Source organism: Phyllopteryx taeniolatus, chromosome 12 (genome assembly GCF_024500385.1).
Source record: "Phyllopteryx taeniolatus isolate TA_2022b chromosome 12, UOR_Ptae_1.2, whole genome shotgun sequence".
Classification (NCBI taxonomy): Eukaryota; Metazoa; Chordata; class Actinopteri; order Syngnathiformes; family Syngnathidae; genus Phyllopteryx; species Phyllopteryx taeniolatus.
In genome coordinates this window covers 2,143,428-2,166,745 of record NC_084513.1, presented here as the reverse complement: position 1 = coordinate 2,166,745, position 23,318 = coordinate 2,143,428, and the positions used below count along the sequence as shown (strand labels likewise).

Sequence of the window (23,318 nt, the reverse complement as noted above, 5' to 3'; positions counted from 1 at the left end):
GGGTGTCAGACACTGATATCCAAAGAAACCCCTTTCACACTTACTTTTAAAGCTGGGTATGTTTCCCCTTTTCCCAGGTTACAGTTCTGTGTGAACAGCACTGATCTGGAATGGGGGTCGCAGTCATCCCAGGGATTTTGGTTTCAGAGGTGTTATCAGCATGGGCGCACTGGCATATGGGAAAACTGGATATTTCCCCAGTGAGCTGATGCTACAGTGGACCATTCCAGGCCACAAGACAAAGAAGAAGCTAAAGAAAAAGAAAGGGGACAAAAAAGTCTAGCACAACGGCCAACAGCTTTGTTGTCCACTAGGAATTAATGGTTGGGGTGCTGGGTCGGGCGGCTATTGTTGTGATACACTGTAGGCTATACCTGTGTTTTTGTATCACTGCCTATGCTCATAGCCAATCAGTCCATGTGGGTATGTCCCACCCATTTTCTCAGGCTGTTGCAGCTGTCACTTGTCAATCAGTCTGTGCTTACGGAACAAGACTTTGTAGATAGCGAGCAAGCGTGGTCCGGACAGAAAAACAAACAAACAAGGCCAAAAAGATTAAGGTTGTGCTGGAGTCTGGGATCTCTGAGGCGGGCGCTCCTATGTCTGGGGTTGAACTCACAGAGTTGGTTAAAAAGCTCCTCGGCGGCGAGTAGTGGGTGGATGAGATTCGCCTGGAGTTCCTACAGGCTCCAGATGTTGTGGGGCTGTCCTGGTTGACAAGCCTCTGCAAAATCACGTGGACATCAGGGACAGTGCCTATGGATTGGCATACTAGGGTGATGGAGAGTGTCTTCCAACTACAGGGTGGTCATACTCCTCAGTCTCCCTGGTAAGGTCTATTCAGGAGTGCTGGAGAGGAGGGTCCATCAGGAAGTTGAATCTCAGATTCAGGAGGAGCAGTGTGGTTTTCGTCCTGGCCGTGCAACAGTGGACCAGCACTACACCCTCGGCATGATCCTCGAGGGTGCATGGGAGTTCGCCAAACTGTCTACATGTGTTTTGTATACTTGGAGAAGGCGTTCGACCGTGTCTCCCGGGGAGTTCTGTGTGGGGTGCTTTGCGAGAATGGGGTACTGGACTCCTTGCTAAGGGCTGTTCAGTCCCTGTATGACCGATGTCAGAGCTTGGTCCGCATTGCAGGTAGTAAGTCGGATTCGTTTCCGGTCAGGATTGGACCAAGGCTGCCCTTTGTTACCGATTCTGTTCATAACTTTTATGGACAGAGGTTCTAGACGCAGCCGAGGCGTAGAGGGTGTCCGGGTTGGTGACCTCAGTATTGCATCTCTGCTTTTTGCAGACAATGTGGCACTGTTGTCTTTATCAAGCTGTGATCTCCAACTCTCACTGGATCGGTTCGCAGCCGAGTGTGAAGCGATTGGGATGAAAATTGACACAGGACTCCCGGCTGGCCTGGGAACGCCTTGGGGTCTACCCTTAATAGCTGGATTAAGTGACTGGGGAGAGGGAAGTCTGGACTTCCTTGCTAAAGCTACTGCTCGGATAAGCGAAAGAAAATGGATGGATGGATGGATCGATGCATGGATGATGCATGTAATCTGCAATAGGTGGATCACGATATAGCGAGGGAACACTGTACTAGGTTGTCATCAACAATACCATGATACACTGTGATTTCTTAGTACATTTATGAAAATGATGTTAACAATGTACTCGTGCTTTCTCAGGGAGACAGTATACTTTTTGAGAAAAGTTTTATTTATGTTATTTGCAGTGAAACATTTCACAGAAGAACTTTTACATGTCCGTGATGCGCCTCATGCTCATGACCCTCATGCTGCTTAGGCCCAACTCCCTGAAGCTGCGGTACTCGCCAGGCCTCACGTACATCATCTTGCCAGTGAACTGGGGGTGCTCAAACATCAGCCAGTGGCCCTCCATCACCTGGCAAGACATGCAGTCGTTCATGCGGAAGTGGTCCATGATATTGTCGCAGTCCTCCTGCAGCTCGTTGGATTGGCCGCTGAAGTTCTCCTTCTCGAAGATCTTCATTCTGAACTGGCCTCTGTGCTGCTTCAGGACAAGTTGTACATTTTAAAATCCATTGTCATTCTTCATTGAGGAAATGCTTTGTAAACCTTATCTTGCCTACCATGGGGATAGCACGGCAAGACCTGATGCAGTCCCTCATGCCCATCATGCTCATTGAGTCGGCGTATTCGCCCCTCCTCATGAAGTACTGATTACCCATGAAGTTGGGGCGCTCATAGACCATGAAGCAGCCGTTCTCAACGCGGCAGGACTGGCACCTGGTCAGGTAGGAGGACATGTCGGAGCAGTCACTCATGCATTCATAGGAGCGACCCTGGAAGTTCCTGTCCTCAAAGAAGGTGATCTGGGAAATGGATTCCCGGGTTTAAAAATGATTAGAAACAGACTTCTTAAAGTAGGCTATGGATGTGTGTGCTTACCCTGCCCATGGTTGTGTTGGCTGTGTTAGTTCCTCAGAGAACTGTGCTGTTGCTTTGGTGATGACGCCACCGTGTCTTTTATACCCGACCAAACCCAAAGACTCTGCAGCAACCATTGTGTCTGAGGCCCTGACACAGCAACACGGTATGGAGGCCCTATGGAGTGCTGAGGGGCATTTGTCACATTTCCATTTTGACTGAATCCCAGTAAGACTTTACAATCACGTTTTCCCACACGGAAAATAGAACAATGAGCATTTTCTTAAGGCTTCCAACACTGAGTGGGACATTAGCGTCTGATTTACTCAAAACACGCTGCATGTCACTCTGATCGGTAAGCTGACAATTTATAGGCATGAGTATCCTTTTGTTTGCCTACAACAATAGTCTGACACGTCTGTATACAAAGCAGCAGCTGACAAACAGAAGTGTTTTTTCTGGCGGATTGTGGAGGCATGTGGGTATGTACGCATGGATATATGTCAAACAAACGGGTGACCATAGCGACCTTTGTGTTCTGTTAATCAGGTCTGACTCAAGTGATCTGTGATGTCATCAACCGGGTGTGGATAGTAACGCCGCAAACTCTTTGGACTTCAGAATAAGAATGCTTATGGGAAATTTCTATTGGTGAAAATGTTGAGGACATTTGCATTCTCCAGTGGATTCTGGTAGAAATCCCAGCTATTTCCATGTTTATTGTACCATTTTGCAAGAGGACTTATAGTCATTGACAACATGAGAATAAAGGTTTGGGATCTGAATTACTGACAAAGGTTTTTCCAGTCTGTGTGATATATTGGAAGTTTGTGGCCAGGCAGTGAGGGACAAGCGCGAAACTGAATACCCATCCATCCATTTTATAAACTTGTTATCCTGTTCAGGGTCACACAGAGCTGGGTTGATCTAACTTGATAATGTTTCTCGTTGGATACAAATTATTTTACAATATGAGGGAGGAATGTTGGGAGGCAAGGTGACCCAAATGCAAGAAAGGAGCCGACAAGTCCATGCAGGATAACATACTTTTTTAACAAACAACAATATTATTCAAACAGAAATTGACAAAGACACTCTTTTTGTGTGACAAAAACATGTAATTATGAACTGACTAGAGTACTGAAAAAGACACAATGAAAATGTAACTTAATGACATAGGGGCTGTTGAGGAGATGATTGGCTTAGTGAAGTGAATATGATCAGGTGTGAAATGATTAAATCCAACACATTCTTATGAATGAGTAAAAATTGAATAACTTATCCAAATGTGTCTCTTTCTTTAACTGTTCAAATGTTTTACAAAAACGTATTGTTTTTTGAGAACGTAAATGTGTCAATGAACTTGGACCTGGTGGATTATTGATGACTTCATCATCTAATATACTGTATAGTTTATATTGATACGGAGCAGTGATTCAGAGATATTACTTTTTTTAGTCTGATTTTAGCTTATTTGTTTTGATGAGAGCATGTATCATGAGCTCACCAAAACATATTTTGGTAGTTGATGTTATTGTTTATGATTCCGACTTCCAGTTTCCTCTGCATTCCTCAAGGGAAGAAAAATGACAGCCACATCTCTGGTAGCTTTTTGTCTCGGAGTCCTCCATCCCACAGCAAGATGCAAAAATTACAAATAAAAAAACGTAGTGATTACAAAAACAGCTGTAGACTTTTCAAAATTGTTTGCCTGAAATATAATGCAGCAAGTGGTAGAATTATGATTCGGTATAGCAGATGCCACCTTTAGGTAAAAAATTCCTGGGCTATCATGAAAGAACTAGCAGAGTCACTGGACCCGAAAAATTATCAGGAACTTTATTTTTGAGTTCCTATGGTGTGAACATGCTAAGTTTCTCCAAAAGTCCTTGGTTCTGGAGTTAAGTCTTGGCTGGTGTTAAAGAGCCTCTTGTGTGTCTTTTGAACCCTATGAACTCTATCTGACAGCAAGTGTCTGTGCAAACAATTCTGTGTCTACTCGATAGCTAAAGTTTTATTTCAGTTATTCAGTTTTATCGTGAATCTTAACTGATTTGTCTTGTATCTGCGATTTATAGCATGACCATTCGAACTGATGAAAGTACTGCAGATGACCTAGTATGTAGTCTTCATAAGTGGTTCCAGCCCCAACAATTGCGGCTGATTAGGATGAAGTACAACAAAACCAGAGTTTAGAAAGTCATATCATTTATTTGACCAACAAAGTACGATTAGCATGAATCAGTGATGCGTCTCATGCTCATGAAGCGAGTGGTGCTCATGCCCATCTCCCTGAAGCTCCGGTTCTCACCGGGCTTTACATAGAGTATCTTCCCGCGGAGGTTGGGAAGCTCGAACAGCAGCCAGTGGCCCTCCATCACCTGGCAGGACAAGCATTCGGTCATGCCAAAGCGCTCCATAATATTCTCGCAGTCATCCACCAGTTCGTTCATCTGACCACTCAGGTTCTCCCTCTCAAAGATCTTGATCTTGAACTGGCCTCTATGCTTTTTTGGATGACAACAAAATCAGGAATTAGTGAAAACAGCAGGCAAACTTGTGTAACATTTGCTGTGTTTTAGACCTACCACAGGGATCATGCGGCAGGACTTAATACCGCTGCTCAGGCCGATCAGACTCGTGCAGTCGGAATACTCGCCCCTCCTCAAAAAGTGCTGGTTGCCCATGAAGTTAGTGCGCTCGTAGATCATGAAGCAGCCGCTCTCTACGCGGCAGGACTGGCACCTGCTCAAGTAGGAGGACATGTCAGCGCAGTCGCTCATACACTCGTAAGAGCGACCCTGGAAGTTCTTCTCCTCGAACAAGATGATCTTGGAGAAAAAAAAAATGTTTTAAATTTGCTGGCATATTAAAGTGAAATTACCAGTGGTGGTGCTTTACCTACCTTGCCCATGTTGATAGTGGTGGTCTACTGGATCTATCAGAGAACTGTGCTCAAACTGATACCTCTCTGTCTGAACATGCGTAATTTATACCTGACAAGAGACAAAGACTGTGTGCCCCCTATTGTCTAAAATCCTGAGCAAGCACCGACTTTAAAAGCCTATAGTGTTGAGTTGCTTGCACATACCCACAGGGTCATAACAGCCACACAGAATTTTCCTTTGACAGGAGTCATGCATTCCTTTTTTTCACCAATTATATGTGAAAATATAGAATCATTTAATGTAGAATACATTAAGTGTTGCTTGAAAGTGTACAAAGCAAATTGCTACTGGGCTCATTCGATACACCTAGGATCGATCATAAGTTTAGCATAAAGTAGAGCTTCATATTTTCCAGATGATGTTAGTCTGAAATTCATTTGCAGCACGCACCCACACAATAAACACGCATGATTGTTAGTCGGACTATCCAATAAAGAGTATACCGTATAAAGTGTTCCTTTGTGATTCCTGGTTTGTACCCACGATTCTGATTATTCATGATTCATTTGTGACCAATCTGCTCCTTGACTGCCCTTGTGGTTCACACATGTGTCTTGTTTTGATTAATTTTGGGTGATTCAAGGAAAGCGGGGTACACACATAGATAATTGGGCCTTTTTCCCTTCTTTCGATCAAAAACTCAGCAAAGACCCAGGTTGCAGAGGGTTCAAAGCTAATCCTGACTGAGGATGGATGGGATGGATGGACAGTTGTACCTTGAATTAAGAGTTCGCCACCTTAAGAGTTATGTTCGAGTTACAAACTGGAATTTGGTAATTTTTTTTGCTTTGTGTTGCAAGCCAAACATTTTTAGTGAGCTCGAGTTAAGTGAAATAATGGAGCTATTGAAGTATTGTAATGCCCTTGCACGTGGAGAGCAGTAAGGACAGCAGTAGTCACCAATGCACCTTTGGCTGTTTATTGAACTGGATAAACAGTCAAACACTCAAATACAAAATGAGAACACTCGTAAGCGGCTGTGGCAACAACTCCACAACTGACTCCAGCTCCTGATGTCACTCACTAGGCCACGTCGCTAAGAGGCACACATCCAGCATTGGATTACTACACACTTACAGTGAATATAAAAAACTCTCTCTTATTATTATTATTATTATTTTTTTATATAACACAATGCTATCTTTATTAAACACAGGAAACAAGAAATTCTTTTTGGGGGGGCTTGAATGGATTAATGGCATTTCAATTAATTTCAATGGCGACAATTGATTTGATGTACGAGTTACGCTTGGTCAGTACCACTGTATTATGTATACGATGTACTGTGTTGGTCATCTTTAGTGCACCACACACTTAAAGAAGTAAGCATACACATCCTGACTTTCTCATCATCACATGTGAGGGCTCTCACATTTGAAAAAATTGTGCTTGTGATTTGTTCAGTCTGAGAAAGACTTTTGAGTCCAATGAAAGGCGCTCTAATTTACTCTGCAGTCATCAAGCAATCCACTTTTGGGATGGGGGGAAAACAAATCTAGGGGGGGAGGGATTGGAGGGGGGACACCCGGTGAGGACATGCAATAACTAACCAAGAGAACCCGATAAGAGAGGACACAAAAGGGCTAGGACAGGATGTGGGAAAATGAGGAAGGCAGTGCTACTGTCGAATGGTGCAGTGAGATTATTTTTTAGTGTCTAAACAACCCAACGCAGGAGCCAATGAACACCAAAAAAAACAAAAATAACACAGAGCCAAAACCCCACCGCAGCAGCCCCACACCACAATGTACCGGGACAAAGGCCACACAAATGCCAGCCAGCCCCCCAAAGGATATGTGAATGTGTGTAGTGAATTAAAAATCTGCGGGAGAGAAGCATGGCGGGCCAGAGAGCAGGCCCGAGTGCCGGGACACCCGGCCAAGTGTCCTCTCCACCCCCTCCCCCACAGACAGGTGTGAGATGCATTAAAAACTGGAGGACCGGCACAGCAGTGAAGTTGGGCATGATCAGACCGGAAAACAGCCCAGATGTGTCAGCATCAGGCCCGGCGCCCAGCCCACCGTACCTGGTGCCAGTCACCCAGGGGACCCTGAATGAGAAATGAGTTTGCCCAATGTGTGCAGTATGTACAGTGTGGGGATTTAGGAAAATGTGTGAAGTAAGAGGCTAGACTCCTGCGGGTCCGGCCCAGCCCGACGGGTCGGCAGAGCACAGAGAAGAGGGGGGAAGTAGGGCCGTGCATCGCCCGAATCCGAGCGATCCCGGCCCCGGCTTCAAACGACGCCCGACAGCGACTCTCCCGGGGGTCCGGGCCCAAAAAAAGCCTGCACGGCTAAAATAAAGGGCGCCCATTGGACTAGTGATACCTTTAATATTAGTGTTCTGCTGTATTGCTATTGCCAGTTGTTCGATAAATAGTGCGAAAAATAATACTTGATCGCTCCCTCTGCTTTCTGACCGTATACCAAACATTTTTAGGGAGGCTATAATGACCATACCTAAATAGAATGTCACTTTTTGTTGGTGGTTGCCTTTGTTTGTTTGTTAGTTGTAGGCTATTTCCTGGTTCATGGAGTTTGATGAACAGATGGGCGATACCATTACGCTGATTCTGGGGGATGGACAGTGTCATTGTTGCCATAGTGAGTAAAACGGAAGAAAACATTTCAGATCCTCAACAAAATTCAATGTGTTTTGTGTAACTGCACAAAGTTTGAGAATTGTTCTTGTATACTTTCCATATTTATCTGTTGCATGTAGGTTTTTTTTTTTTTTTTTAGAAATGACTGACGTGTCAAAATGTCAGTAGAACAACAAAGATAGTGTTGGCCAAAGACGTAGGATCCAAAATCTGTTGTCACAACTAATATTTTATTGTTTCAGATATCTTCCTAATAGATTATACAACACTTTCATTGAAAGACCAGCAACTACCACAGACCAATTGTCTTTAAAATACAGGACCAGTTTGATGGGGATAATCCACAATAAGCATATAGTCGTGATATAAGTTATGAACCATTTATTGATGTGAGTCGTTACATTTTCAAAGAAGGAGCCTCTTAACAAGTTTCCATGATGCGTCTAATAGACCCGATCCTCATGTCAACCGGACCCAGCCCCATGTCTCTAATGCTCCTGTACTCTCCGGGCCTCAGGTAGAGCATTCTGCCCCTGTAGTGGGGCTGCTCATACAGCAGCCAGTGGCCCTCCAGCACCTGTGCGGACAGGCAGTCGGACATGCGCAGACTGTCCAAGATGTTGTCGCAGTCTTCCAGCAGCTCGTTCATCTGACCTCCAAAGTTCTCTCTCTCGAAGATCTTCATCCTGAATGGACCTCGGTGCTGCAAAGTGAGGGACACAGCTTAAGGAGGGTGAAACCTTATCTAAAATCCGACGCTCCAATAGCAGATAGCAAACTGACGTTCTTACCATGGGGATGATGCGGCAGGAACGGATGCAGTCGCTCATGCTGATTCCCATCAGGCGCTGGTTGTCAGGGTACTCTCCTCTGCGGACCAGCATCTGGTGACCCATAAAATTGGGGCGCTCGTAGACCATGAAGCAACCGCTCTCCACCCGGCATGAGTTGCAGCGGCTCAGGAAGGAGGTCAACTCGGCGCAGTCGCTGCTGGTCTCATAGGAGCGACCCTGGAAGTTCCTGTCCTCGTAGAAGATGATCTGCAATGAAAAAACAAAAACAACCAGAATCTTAACAGCCATGTTAAAAAAAAATAATAATAATCATCATTTTGCATACTCTGCCCATGTGGATGTCCAATACTGTCCCTGATTGTACTGCCGCCTGTGCCTGGCTGCCAAAACCTTTTATAGCTGGTCATGATAGCCAAATGATCTATGGAGTCTTTGTGTGGAACATCTTACTCAGCAGCGCAGCATACACACCTATAATGTTTGTTCAATAGCTCTGCAAATGGTTATTATTCCTGACTGTATGCATCTGGTCCAGTGCCAATTGTGGCCACCTCTCCTATGGGGTGAGGACGCATCAGCTGGGCTTCTTTGTGTTCTCTCTGTGGGCACGAGCACTTTGTTGGCTCCCGATCTTATGCAGGGTAAAAAACTATCTTTGTGTGACAATTCACTTGCACAGATTCTAATGATCCCCCACCTCCCCTCCCAGACTTTTTTCAATTCTTAAAACAGCAGATCTGCTTTTGGGAAATAAGAAAAAAACGATTTACGGGAAGGATGTGCTTCAAAACAGATGACCACGGGAGAGGTTGTCAGTTTAGCTGACCATATTGACAAGTGACTGCTGAATGTTTTTCACCTTTTTGACCATTTAAGGCCGCTGTACTGGTCTCTTGTGTATAGCTGAAAAGTAATACTACCTTTAAATTATGTTCCCGGCAGGCACGGCAATCAAGTTTCAGGTCACCGTGAACAAAACGAGATGAATGTCACGTTTCCATGAATGCCTGGCCAGGCATTTTTAAACTGTTAAAAATTTTGACATGACAGTCATGGTGCGGAGACTTGACATAGTTTTCTTTTTCAGTATTTTAATCTATTTTAATCCTCACCACAGCCAAGTTATTTCACTGTTACGCTACAGTATAGCAGTTCACAATCATGATTGATCTAATAACGTGACAAAAACCTTCAATAAAACACATCATACTCAACAGAGATGCGTATTATTTATTGACAAACATCATCTTTTGCTAGTTATTTTGAGTCCGAGCCAGCTACGTAGTTGTTGAAGTGGAAAATAAATCCTTTACCGGGTTGAAACATGCCAGCCACCTAAGTGTCCGACTGACAGTCACAATGTCTAGTTTGCATTGAAAAATCTGCCATGAAAATTTATTTTTAACAATCATTTCCGTCATGTTCATCATCGTGCAGATCCGCCAGCTTCACGTAACGTTGTGCAGGGAAAATCCACTCGATTAGCTCTAAACCAATCAAGAGGACGAAACAATTCTAGCGTCAACGGGGGCGCTGTTTACTGAACTGAATTTTCTGATTGGTTCGAATTGGTAAAAAAAAAAAAAAAAAAAAAAAAAAAAAGAACCAGTCATTTCTATTGTGAGAGTATGTATCAGAGTATGAAAATCAAATTGAATCTAATCACATTGTGCTGGATCAAATTGTGCTAAATCACACCGCATTGGATTAGGAGGTGAATAGAACCATATTGCATCTGTCGTTGCTGCTAAAGATCTTTAATGTATTAGATCGTTGTTCGTGTATCGAGATACATATTGTATCATCCACAGACCAGAGATGCACAACCCTAGTGTAAACGTAGCATCAGTGGAACAAGAGACAGCTGCTACTATGAGCACATCGCGTTTGATTGTTTTATTTTGCATTAGTCTGTAAAATTACATGCATGCATAATGTAAACTCTTAGGTGGCCAAATGGTACTACGCCAACATTTGGCCACATTTGTCTTATAGAAATATCTATACAAAAACTCAGATTATAGATGGCAATTTGGTGTTGTGAAACTTAATGGTTGAATATTATTACTACCATGATTGATTTAAGTGCTGTTTCCAAAAAGCAATACAGCAACGTTTTACATTTACATGTGGCTTGAAAACTTTATTGTTTATCCATCCATCCATCCATTTTCTGTGCCGCTTATCCTTACTAGGGTCGTGGGCGTGCTGGAGCCTATCCCAGCTGAGTCTGGGCAATCGCAGGGCACATATAAAGAAAACAACCATTTGCATTCACACCTACGGGCAATTTAGTTTTTAATTAACCTACCATGCATGTTTCTTTTGGGGTGTGGGAGGAAACCGCAGTACCCGGAGAAAACCCACAGAGGCACGGGGAGAACATACAAACTCCACACAGGCGAAGCTAGATTTGAACCCGAGTCCTCAGAACTATGAGGCAGATGTGCTAACCAGTCGCCCACCGTGCCACACTATTGTTTAGAGGTGCTTTTTCATCCATCCATCCATCCATTTTCTGAGCCGCTTCTCCTCACTAGGGTCGCGGGCATGCTGGAGCCTATCCCAGCTGTCATCGGGCAGGAGGCGGGGTACACCCTGAACTGGTTGCCAGCCAATCGCAGGGCACATAGAAACTAACAACCATTCGCACTCACGCCTACGGGCAATTTAGAGTCTCCAATTAATGCATGATTTTGGGATGTGGGAGGAAACCGGAGTGCCCGGAGAAAACCCACGCAGGCACGGGGAGAACATGCAAACGGGATTGAACCCCGCACCTCAGAACTGTGAGGCTGACGCTCTAACCAGTCGGCCACCGTGCCGCCAGGTGCTTTTTCATTAATCAAAAATATTATTTCTTGTTTTCATAATCTTGCATTTATTTTGTAATTTTAACTTAATGTGTTTTGTCATTTTACCATTTTGTTTCATCTTTTCATTTATCCTTATTTTATGTTGGGATTTTATCTTGATAGTCATATTTTCATTTCATCTTTTTTGTAATCATGATTTTTTTAACTTTGTAAAGCACTATGGATTTGCCTTGTGAATGAATGGCGCAATGCAAATAAGTTTGCCTTGCCTTAGCATGTTAGCTTTGTTAGCGTCATTGGCTTGACTTCTTTAGCTTCTGTCTTAAAGAGTTAACATTTGCTACCAAGTGAATAGTGAATCAACACACCAATATGATAATATGGGCGGACCAGCCAGGACACCTCTTTTGTTGCATTACCACTAGAATCAGTGCTAACATTTCTGTTCAGAGTGTGGTGGTTTTACAAAGTTGTGATGTAAAGTCCCCTCCAAAAGTACTGGAATGGCAAAGTCAATTCCTTTATTTATTTATTTATGTTTTGTAAACTGAAGACATTTGGGTTTCAGATCAAAAGATGAATATGAGACAAAAGTTTATAATTCCAGCTTTTATTTCATGGTATTTACATCTTGATGTGTTAAACACAGAGCACCTTTTGTTTGAGGCCACAGACTTTTTCAAGTGAGCAAAAGTATTGGAACATGTGACTGATGAGTGTTTCTAGTTGCTCAGGTGTTGCCTTTTAGATTGATCGCTTAAAACATTACATAGTGCTTGTTGTTGGTTTTGGTTTTCACCTGTGAAAACTACATTTGCTATTAAGCAAGGATGAAGACCGGAGAGCTGTCTATGGGACAAAAGCAAACCATTTTGAAGCTGAGAGAAGAGGGAAAATCGATCAGAGCTATTGCACAGAACATTGGGCATAGCCAATACAACAATTTGTAATGTCCTGATAAAGAAAGAAACTACTGGTGTAATGAGCAACAGACATGGCCAAGGTTATCAACAGCAGTTAATGACAGAGACATTGTGAGAGCTGTGAAGAAACACCCAAAGAAAACAGTCAGTGACATCACTGCCGAACTCCACAGGGCAGGGATGAAGGTATCACAATCCACCGTTCAAAGAAGACTTTGCAAGAAGAAATATGCAGGCCATTCCACTAGCTTAACCCAATAGAGCATGCATTTTACCACCTGAAGAAGAGACTGAAGGGAGAAAGCCCCAGAAACAAACAAGAACTGAAAGAGGCTGTAGTAAAGGCCTGGAAAAGTATTTCAAATGCAAAATGCAACAGTCTGGTGATGTCAATGGGTCGCCGGCTTTATGCAGTTATTGCAAATAAGGGTTATGCCACCAAATATCCAATGTTATTCACTTTTCAGTTGATTGAATAATGTCTGTTCCAATACTTTTGCTCACTTGAAAAGTGAGTGGGTTTCAACAAAAGGTGCTCAAATGTCTTCAGTATTCAACAAAAACAAAGTAATTGACTTTGCCATTCCAATACCTTTGGAGGGGACTGTATTTCGACAAGCGTGTTTAATGAGGGCATTAGCTCTGTTAGCTTCATAGGTTTTCACTAAGTTTTTGTCCCCTCAATTAAGAGAGCATTACACTTCTCAGTGAATATTTAGTGAAGCTAGTGCTGAAGAAATTATTGCTTCTCGTTCTAGTCAGTACTTGAAGAGCAGCATTTTGGTCCAGTTGGAGAGTCTTTGGTGACTTGCTGGAGCAGCCTATCAGTATACCAAAATCTGCTAGCCAATCATGTTGGGTACCTACCACACAGGCTAAGTACTAAAAGGGGTGGTGCTAGAAACACTGCTGAGTATCCTCCATTGATATTGCTCTAGACTGTGTCACCATGCTATATCACACTATTTAAATTAGCAGCAAAACTGCTCCCTGCTGGGGACCTGAGAAGCTAGCATTTGCAATTTTTAAGTAACAAGCTGCCACCTACTGGTTTGACAGAAGTACAAATTGATTGCCACTGATAAAAATATGCATATGAGTTCAATTGTCTTATTTACACTACTGACAGCCAGCCATGCAGTTGTCAAGTGTCTTCCTCAAGGACAGTAAAATAGATTGGCTATCTGATGACTTTCAGAGAGTACAAAATGTGTACATAGAGATATAAAAATAAACATCCTGGGTCAGTTCAGGGTACTTGATTCTTTGATATGAGGCCATCACGTGTGCACAAAGGGAAATCAAACTTGACCATTTTGCTGATATGCAAATGCGCAAATTTAGATGATAATAGGTTTCCCTGGTCTGCACATTCTGCATTTCGATATAAACCAGTGCAGAGGCGCAAAAGGCTAGGGGGAAAGCCAGCGATATCAGAAAAAAAGAGGACGGTAGGGAACACGCATGTTCACATTTTGGGACAATTTTTGCATTTACTACACATGGACTGAAGATAGCTTGTTTTCATCTAAATCTTGCTCTTCGAGGATGCAAACTGCCAAGGCAGAGTGTAGGAGTGCTGTGCTGACAGCCTGGACCTACTTGAGTTAATACAACTTCATCAAAATGAAGGGCGGCTGTTAGGTGGTCTTTGAGCATCCCGACTATGCTGGCTGAGCTCGGACCACTACCCCAATCGCCACAAGTGGATGGCACACAACGACCATCAAGTCATGACACTCTGTCAAGAACATGAGGCAACTATAAAGGATGATCAAGGTTTTTGGAGTGACTGTGGGATTATCCTGCACTCTGGCCAAATACCAGCATTAGTGTGCAGTCAGAAAGCAGTAATGAGCAGACAAAAAGGTGGGACAAAGGGCTCACGATTTGGCAGCAGGCGGGCGGACACTCAAGCACATCGGCTTCTTGCAAAACAACAGAACTGGCTGATATAGTGACGTTTAAAGCGAGGTACACACATATTGGCAATTAGGCAAAATTTAATCTTTTTCATTCATTTGCGATCAAAGTTAAAAAAAAAAAAAAGGCCCCATTAACTGATATTTCTGAAACATTATCCTGTGCAATTATCCTGTGGTGTGGGGTGTGTTAAGAGTGATTATTCCTCTCCCTATTTGTTCAGAAAACCATTGGGGCCAACAATGGCAAATGTTAAACCTGTTAATATTTACAATTGCGAATTTTTATGTGTGTGCTCAACACCGATTGATTTTGATGTGAAAGGAAACAGTCGTCAATTGGGAAGCCACCTGAAGCTCACCCTTTTGCAAGAAACAAAGAGGAACAACAGCAATAAAAATGACAAGGAGAAGAGTTTGCAACTGCAATGTAGTTTCCAGACAAGCTTAAAGTTAGCCAAGCTTAAATTCTTCTATTTCTTCTTCTATTATTACTCTCTGATTTGTGTTTTTCAGCAGTCTGGATGCCCTGTGGCTCCAAGTTGCCTCTCACAGGTCAGTCTTGGTACGGTGACAGATGTTTTGTGTGTGTGGTGTGCTTTGTTTGAGCAGTGAGCACATCCATTGAAAATGTGTTTAATGTGTTAAAAATCGGAATGTGTGAAACCAGCTTAGAGCTGCAACATTTAATAATAATAATAATAATAAAAATAATAATAATGTCACGAGAAAAAATTCATTTTAAATGGGCTTGCTAATTATTGCATTTGTGAAGGGTTTAATGCGAGTTAGGTTTGCCTTGTAGAACTATTTTAACCTTTGCCTCAACAAGAAGTAAAGTCTTATAATGGTCGAATTTTGAAAGAGTGTTGCTAAAATGCTTGTCACGATCCATGCCCTGCAGTTCCTCTTTTGGAGCTTGGGTGGCACCGTGTGCCTTGTCTCTCCCTTTCCCCCTTTAAGCAGCACTGATTGCTGCCTGCATTTAAACCCTGTCAAGTTCTATAGCCTTCCCATGAGTATTAACACTTCTCTGTGATTCACCAGCCGACTCTCGTACTTCCAGGATTTTTTGTGGTATGACAGTAATTATCCTACGATACTGTACTTACCCGATTGTGTTCTTTCCCGTCTCCAGTGCTCCTCCTGTGCCTTTCTCACCTCGCTGCCTGCTCCAGCCGCCAAGCCACTCCACCTGCTGCCGTTCACGCTTCCTGCTCGCTCCTTGTCATGCCGGTCCACCACCCCACCTCGGATATCCTTACCCTGTGTCAACCTGCAATAAACTATTCAAAATGTACTCAGTCTGGTCTTGGGTCCAATCCAACTCCGAACGTGACAGAATACTCAGGCCATGACGGACCCAGCGACTACACAAGCGTTGAGGGAAGCGCTCGCCCATCAGGGCGCCCATATCGGCAGACAAGACAAAGCCCTCCGCAAAATCCTGGACTCATTAACCACTCTCACACAACAAGTATCCCTCATGTCTTCCCAGCGCCACTCCAGCAATCCACCTGTGAGTATTCTTCCGTACAAAGAGCCTCATGTTCCCCCTCCTGAGCTTCGGGGAACTTCGGGTCATGTAGTCAATTTCGACTAAACTGCCCATTAGTATTTGACCCACAACCGCTGAGCTATCCGACTGACAGATCCAAAGTTGCATACATCATCAACCTCCTGTGTGGAAGAGCTGCCAATTGGGCCACTGCGCTTTGTCATAATTCCTCCCCGGTACTCAGGTCACTAGACTCCTTTATGGCCGAACTCAAAAAAGTATTTGATCATCCCGTTAAGGGTAGGGAAGCCACTCGGCGCATCTTAGCTCTCTCCCAAGGTTTGAGTTCTGTCGCATCCTACTCAATTGATTTCCGGATACTCGCGAGTGAATGCGGGTGGGATGGCGCTGCGCCAAGGGGAATTTTTTTCAAAGGGTTATCGGAACAACTGAAGGACGAGCTCACAACCAGAGACGAACCCCACCCTTGATTTCTCTAGCCTCAAAATCGACAACTGCCTCCGAGAGAGAGCTCGTGAGCAAGGAACTAGGATGCGTAGTTTCACACCACTCACGGTGGCTGCGCCTCCTACCACTCCGCCGCACACTGAACCTCCAGCCGCCTCCTCTTCACCCCCCACTGGACCAGAGTAGCCAATGCAATTAGGCACCCATTATAATATGGACTGATCACAAGAACCTAGTTTATCTCCGTTCCGCCAAGCGGTTTAATCCCAGGCAAGCTCGTTGGGCTTTTATTTCTGAGCCGGTTCAATTTCTGTCTCTCCTTCCACCCTGGTTCACACAATGGCAAGCCTGATGCCCTCTCCCGGATGTATGCACCCCCCTCCAGCCCAACTGAACCAGAACCCATTCTCCCTTCCTCGTGCTTCGTTGGAGCAGCCACTTGGGAAATCAAACGTGGTTAAAGAGGCTCAGAAGACTCACTCGCATCCCAAGACCGGACCTCATAACTGACTGTTCCTACTCGATTCTGCACGCTCTGACGTCCTTCAGTGGGCCCACAACTCCAAGCCCACCTGTCATCCTGGCATCACCCGCACCATCCATTTCATCCAGCAACACTTCTGGTGGCCCAGCCTAGTCAAAGACACCCGAGAGCTTGTCCTAGCCTACTCGGTCTATGCCCGAGGCAAGGCTTCACAACAACCCCCAGCTGGTCTGCTGCCCCCCATCCCCATTCTGGGCCGCTCTTGGTCCCACATCTCCTAGGACTTCGTCACTGGCCTACCCCCATCTGAAGTTAACAATCATTCTCACCATTATTGACTGGTTCTCCAAGTGTGTTCGCTAAGTACGTCTTCCCAAATTGCCCTCTGCCTTTGAGACTGCTAACCTTCTTGTTCTCCCCGTGTTCAGACTTCATGGTATCCCTGTTGACATAGTTTCAGACTCATCCCAGGTCTGGAAAGAGTTCTGCAAGCCAGTAGCAGCCAGTAGCAGCCAGTTTGTCTACCGACTACCATCCCCAAACCAAGGGCCAGACAGAGCGGGCAAATCAAAACCTGGAATCCGCTCTTTGTTGCATTGCTACTCGCCATCCTGCCTCCTGGTACACATTCCTCCCACGGGTGGAATATGCCCACAACTCCCTTACCAGCTCCGCCACAGGTATGACTTCCTGTTCACCTCGGTTCAGTTAAAACTCCCCCAATTGCTCAAAATCCATCAAACATGTCTGCTTAAACCGGTGTCCACCGGTGCCCTTAGCCCTCCGGCCGTACCCCCGCCCCCTGCCCTCCCCTCCCCATGTCATCGATGACCATCCAGCCTTTATGGTGCCGGGGCAGAGGATTTCAATTTTTGGTGGACTGGGAGGTATGCTCTTGGGTCGAATCCAACTCAGATCGTGACAATGCTAACAATGCTGTTGCATGTACTAAACCTGCATTTGTAAAGGATTTATTAGGAGTTGGGTTTGCCTTGTAGAACTATTTTAACCTTTGGCTTCAATAAAAAGGAAAGTCTTACAATGGTCCAATTTTGGAAAAAGTGTTGCTTAAATGCAGGTACTAAAACATACAGTAAGATAGCATCCCAAGTGCAGAAAACACAAAGGCAGATGGATGAGGATTTGACTTTGTGCCCTGTGATTAGGTACTATTGTGAGAGAGAATAACTAAATTCTAACATGCTAAGATTGGTGCAGATTGTAATGGACATGTTGGTGAAGGTAATAGGGGTGATGAAGAAGTGATCGGTAAGTACGGCATCCAGGAAAGGAACTTGGAGGGACAGATGGTGGTAGACCTTGCAACAAGGATGCAAATGGCTGTTGTGAACACTTTTTTCCAGAAGAGGCACGAACATAGGGTGACCTACAAGAGCGGAAGTAGAAGCATGCAGGTTGATTACATCTTGTGCAGACGATGTAATCTGAAGGAGGTTACCAACTGTAAGGTAGTGGTAGGGGAGAGTGTGGCTAGACAGCATAGGATGGTGGTGTGTAAGATGACTCTGGTGGTGGGGAGGAAGATTAGGAAGACAAAGGCAGAGAAGAGAACCATGTGGTGGAAGCTGAGACAGGAGGCGTGTTGTGCAGCTTTTCGGGAAGAGGTGAGACAGGCTCTCAGTGGACGGGAGAAGCTTCCAGAAGACTGGACCACTGCAGCCAAGGTTATCAGCGAGGCAGGCAGGAGATTACTTGGTGTATCTTCTGGCAGGAAAGCAGAGAAGGAGACTTGGTGGTGGAACCTCACTGTACAGGAAATCATACAAGGAAAAAGGTTAGCTCAGAAGAAGTGGGACACTGAGAGGACCGAGGAGAGGCGAAAGGAATACATTGAGATGCGACACAGGGCAAAGGCCAAACAAGAGGCATATGATGACATGTATGGCAGGTTGGACACTAAAGAAGGAGAAAAGGATCTATACAGGCTGGCCAGACAGAGTGATAGAGATGGGAAGGATGTGCAGCAGGTTAGGGCTATTAAGGATAGAGATGGAAATATGTTGACTGGTGCCAGCAGTGTGCTAGCTAGATGGAAAGAATATTTCGAGGAGTTGATGAATGAGGAAAATGAGAGACAAGGGAGAGTAGAAGTGTGGTGGACCAGGAAGTGGCAATGATTAATAAGGGGGAAGTTAGAAAGGCATTAAAGAGGATGAAAAATGGAAAGGCAGTTGGTCCTGATGACATTCCTGTGGAGGTATGGAAGCATCTAGGAGAGGTGGCTGTGGAGTTTTTGACCAGCTTGTTCAATAGAATTCTAGTGCGTGAGAAGATGCCTGAGGAATGGAGGAAAAGTGTACTGGTGCCCATTTTTAAGAACAAAGGTGATGTGCAGAGCTGTGGGAACTATAGAGGAATAAAGTTGATGAACCACACAATGAAGTTATGGGAAAGAGTAGTGGAGGCTAGACTCAGGACAGAAGTGAGTATTTGCGAGCAACAGTATGGTTTCATGCCTAGAAAGAGTACCACATATGCATTATTTGCCTTGAGGATGTTGATGGAAAAGTACAGAGAAGGTCAGAAGGAGCTACATTGTGTCTTTGTAGATCTAAAGAAAGCCTATGACAGAGTACCCAGAGAGGGACTGTGGTACTGCATGCGGAAGTCTGGAGTGGCAGAGAAGTATGTTAGAATAATACAGGACATGTACGAGGGCAGCAGAACAGCGGTGAGGTGTGCTGTAGGTGTGACAGACGAATTTAAGGTGGACGTGGGACTGCATCAGGGATCAGCCCTGAGCCCCTTCCTTTTTGCAGTGGTGATGGATAGGCTGACAGATGAGGTTAGACTGGAATCTCCGTGGACCATGATGTTTGCAGATGACATTGTGATCTGCAGTGAAAGAAGGGAGCAGCTGGATGAACAGTTAGAAAGATGGAGGCATGCACTGGAAAGAATAGGAATGAAGATTAGCCGAAGTAAAACAGAATATATGTGCATGAATGAGAGGAGTGATGGGGGAAGAGTGAGGCTACAGGGAGAAGATATAGCAAGGGTGGAGGACTTTAAATACTTGGGGTCAACCATCCAGAGCAATGGTGAGTGTGGTCACTGTTTATAAAACAGTGATGAGGCCAGCCATCATGTATGGATTAGAGACAGTGGCACTGAAGAGACAACAGGAAGCAGTGCTGGAGGTGGCAGAAATTAAGATGTTGAGGTTTGCTCTCGGAGTGACCAGGTTGGATAAAATTAGAAATGCGCTCATCAGAGGGACAGCCAAGGTTCGATGTTTTGGAGACAAAGTTAGAGAGAGCAGACTTTCAATGGGTTGGACACGTCCAGAGGAGAAATAGTGAGTATATTGGTAGAAGGATGATGAGGATGGAGCTGGCAGGCAAGAGACCTAGAGGAAGACCAAAGAGAAGGTTGATGGATGTCGTGAGGGAAGACATGAGGGCAGTTGGTGTTCGAGAGGAGGATGCAGGAGATAGGTTTACATGGAAAAGGATGACGCGCTGTGGCGACCCCTAACGGGACAAGCCGAAAGGAAAAGAAGAAGATCACCAACCACAGTGCTTTAGGTTAATCTAAAATGTTCACAAACCTCAAACAAGAATGTTTAAGAAAGTAAAAGTGAGGTTTAGGTTTTCTCAGGAGAAAATCAATATGTGGACAATTATTAGGCAACTATTGTTGCGCATAATTATTACGCAACTGCATGAAAAACACATTTTCCTTTACTTTTTCATTTAAGTGAGAGTTACAAACATACAACTCAAAACTTTCCAATAGAAATGGATATAAATATATATATCCATTTTCCGTACTGCTTATCCTCACTTGGGTTGCGGGCGTGCTGGACCCTATCCCAGCTGACTCTGGGCGAGAGGCGGAGTACACCCCTAACTGGTCGACTGGCAATTGCAGGGCACAAATAAACAACCATTCGCACACACATTCATACCTACGGGTAATTTAGAGTTTTTAGTTAACCAGCTGGTATCTAGGAAATACGTCTTAAATAGTTAATCTTCTTCTTCTTCTTCTTTTCCTATCGGCTTGTCCCGTTAGGGGTCGCCACAGCGCGTCATCCTTTTCCATGTAAGCCTATCTCCTGCATCCTCCTCTCGAACACCAACTGCCATCATGTCTTCCCTCACGACATCCATCAACCTTCTCTTTGGTCTTCCTCTAGCTCTCTTGCCTGGCAGCTCCATCCTCATCATCCTTCTACCAATATACTCATTATTTCTCCTCTGGACGTGTCCAAACCATCGAAGTCTGCTCTCTCTAACTTTGTCTCTAAAACATCGAACCTTGGCTGTCCCTCTGATGAGCTCATTTACATACACACCACCATCCTATGCTGTCTAGCCACACTCTCCCCTACCACTACCTTACAGTTGGTAACCTCCTTCAGATTACATCGTCTGCACAAGATGTAATCCACCTGTGTGCTTCTACCTCCGCTCTTGTAGGTCACCCTATGTTCGTGCCTCTTCTGGAAAAAAGTGTTCACTACAGCCATTTGCATCCTTGTTGCAAAGTCTTCCAGCATCTGTCCCTCCAAGTTCCTTTCCTGGATGCCGTACTTACCCATCACTTCTTCATCACCCCTATTACCTTCACCAACATGTCCATTACAATCTGCACCAATTACGACTCCTTCCGGAATTTCTCTTTCACCTCTAGGTCACATCCTACCTGTGGGGCATAGCCACTAATCACATTACACACAACACCCTCAATTTCAAGTTTCAGCCTCATCACTCGATCTGATACTCTTTTCACCTCCAAGACATTCTTAGCCAACTCTTCTTTTAAAATAACCCCGACTCCATTTCTCTTCCCATCTACACCATGGTAAAATAATTTAAACCCTGCCCCTAAACTTCTAGCCTTACTGCCTTTCCACCTGGTCACACAATATATCAACTTTTCTCCCAATCATCATGTCAACCAACTCCCGACTTTCCTGTCATAGTCCCAACATTCAAAGTCCCCACATTCAGTTCTAGGCTCTGTGCTTTCCTCTTCCCTTTCTGCCGAAGAACCCGCTTTCCAGCTCTTCTTCTTCTTTGACTTTGACCCACAGTAGCTGAATTTCCAACGGCGCCCTGCAGGTTGACGGCACCGGTGGCAGATGTCGTTAACCCGGGCCTCGACCGATCCGGTGTGGAATTCTTTGGATGAACATATAAGTTTTAAGCCGGATGCCCTTCCTGACGCAACCCTCTGCATTTATTCGGGCTTGGGACCGGCCTACAATTTGCATTGACTTGTGCCCCCCATAGGGTTGCATTAAAGGAAAGCTGTCAGAAGTGGGATTCGAACACACGCCTCCAGGGCAGACTGCAACCTGAACGCAGCGCCTTAGACCGCTCGGCCATCCTGACTTAAATAGTTAGTCTTAAATAGTTAATATGGTTGAAATACTCACTTACCTAATTGCACTACATTTTTAATGAGAATGATACAATGCTAACATGCTAACAGTTGTTATGTTAACATATGGCAAAATAGCAACCCGAGTACAGAAAACACTGAGGTAGAATGATAACAATTTTACATTGGGTGCGTTCGGAAATTCAACCTGAGAAGTCTACCCTGAGAGGTGGAGTGTTCCGAGAGGCAGACTGCCATGCATTTTAAAATGTTGTCAATTTCTCAGCCAGAATTAATATTTTGCACTTTAAAAAAAAAAAAAAATCTCTTATTCCGTTTTTATCTGATATAGACAATGAGTATATCCAAAGTGTTACAAGTAATTCATATCTGAACATTTTTTTTCACGTCGCAGCCACCACAAGTTAGGACGCTGGCTTTGCGAAGCGAAGGTCCACGGTAACCGATCCCACCCAGTGGGTCTGCGTTTGGTGGGACAGATGCCGGCGTGAACAACAAGGTGTCTCTATCTCGCCCAGTCCAATGTGACGCGACGCTCTAACAAGTGTAGTACGCCGTCCTCTTCCATCTGCCTTTGCCTCTGCTTGTGCTACAAGCAGTCCCATAATAAGTAAGAGCTTCAAAATAATGATGCTACACTTCAAATATGGGGAATGGCATCCCTGCATTCACAACTATTCTATTTTTATAGGGTTAGGATTCATTCAAGAAGCAATAACAAAATCATGCCAATCTATGGCTTTTGGATTGGGGAACAGAGACTTTGTAGCAATTGGACCACAAATACTGAGTTGTTAAAATAGCAAGCACTGGACATTGCTTCGTCAATATGGTATGGTCATTAACATCATACTGTAGGTAATCTGATGTTTAAACACTGTATCAAACATCATTGTGGACTTTAGATATTTTGTTGGCTAATGCACTAGTGAATAGCTTCAACTCAAAACATGTTGGAAGCAGAGGCACAAGAGATCTTAAGGCAGAACTCTGGAATATTTATGGGAGCATAATTCTATTTTTATACGTTTCTTTGGGCTTAGACTGAGGCCCTTTTTCGATGACCCCACTGTCGGATTGTC

General features: G+C 44.4%; 3 protein-coding genes, 1 long non-coding RNA gene and 1 other non-coding gene across 8 annotated transcripts; 1 reads left to right on the top strand and 4 right to left on the bottom strand.

Moving 5' to 3' along the window:
- Positions 1-1,727: 1,727 nt before the first annotated feature.
- Positions 1,728-2,735, bottom strand: LOC133487040 (gamma-crystallin M2-like). 4 transcript variants are annotated; one of them, XM_061793001.1, is made up of 3 exons: positions 2,430-2,735; positions 2,111-2,267; positions 1,728-2,031 (listed from the first exon to the last, which is right to left on the bottom strand). In XM_061793001.1, exons 1-3 carry the CDS (start codon positions 2,543-2,545, stop codon positions 1,756-1,758), a joined length of 549 nt encoding a protein of 182 aa, XP_061648985.1. In that variant the 5' UTR covers positions 2,546-2,735; the 3' UTR covers positions 1,728-1,755. The 4 variants fall into 4 exon arrangements, with proteins under 4 accessions (XP_061648985.1, XP_061648986.1, XP_061648987.1 ...); XM_061793002.1 differs by having other exon boundaries at positions 1,728-2,028; XM_061793003.1 differs by having other exon boundaries at positions 2,111-2,353; positions 2,430-2,568.
- Positions 2,736-4,599: 1,864 nt separating this feature from the next.
- Positions 4,600-5,431, bottom strand: LOC133487048 (gamma-crystallin M3-like). The gene is made up of 3 exons (XM_061793014.1): positions 5,314-5,431; positions 4,997-5,239; positions 4,600-4,915 (listed from the first exon to the last, which is right to left on the bottom strand). The coding sequence occupies exons 1-3, from the start codon at positions 5,320-5,322 to the stop codon at positions 4,640-4,642; spliced, it is 528 nt and encodes a 175-aa protein (XP_061648998.1). The 5' UTR covers positions 5,323-5,431; the 3' UTR covers positions 4,600-4,639.
- Positions 5,432-8,167: 2,736 nt separating this feature from the next.
- On the bottom strand, positions 8,168-9,188 carry LOC133487041 (gamma-crystallin M3-like). The gene is made up of 3 exons (XM_061793006.1): positions 9,078-9,188; positions 8,750-8,998; positions 8,168-8,661 (listed from the first exon to the last, which is right to left on the bottom strand). Exons 1-3 carry the CDS (start codon positions 9,084-9,086, stop codon positions 8,380-8,382), a joined length of 540 nt encoding a protein of 179 aa, XP_061648990.1. The 5' UTR covers positions 9,087-9,188; the 3' UTR covers positions 8,168-8,379.
- Positions 9,189-13,920: 4,732 nt separating this feature from the next.
- On the top strand, positions 13,921-17,894 carry LOC133487051 (uncharacterized). Its single transcript, XR_009791201.1, has 3 exons — positions 13,921-14,465; positions 14,930-14,968; positions 15,552-17,894. It is a non-coding gene; the product is annotated as an uncharacterized LOC133487051 (long non-coding RNA).
- Positions 17,895-22,143: 4,249 nt separating this feature from the next.
- Positions 22,144-22,226, bottom strand: trnal-cag (transfer RNA leucine (anticodon CAG)). Its single transcript has one exon. It is a non-coding gene; the product is annotated as a tRNA-Leu (tRNA).
- Between the last annotated feature and the right edge of the window lie 1,092 nt (positions 22,227-23,318).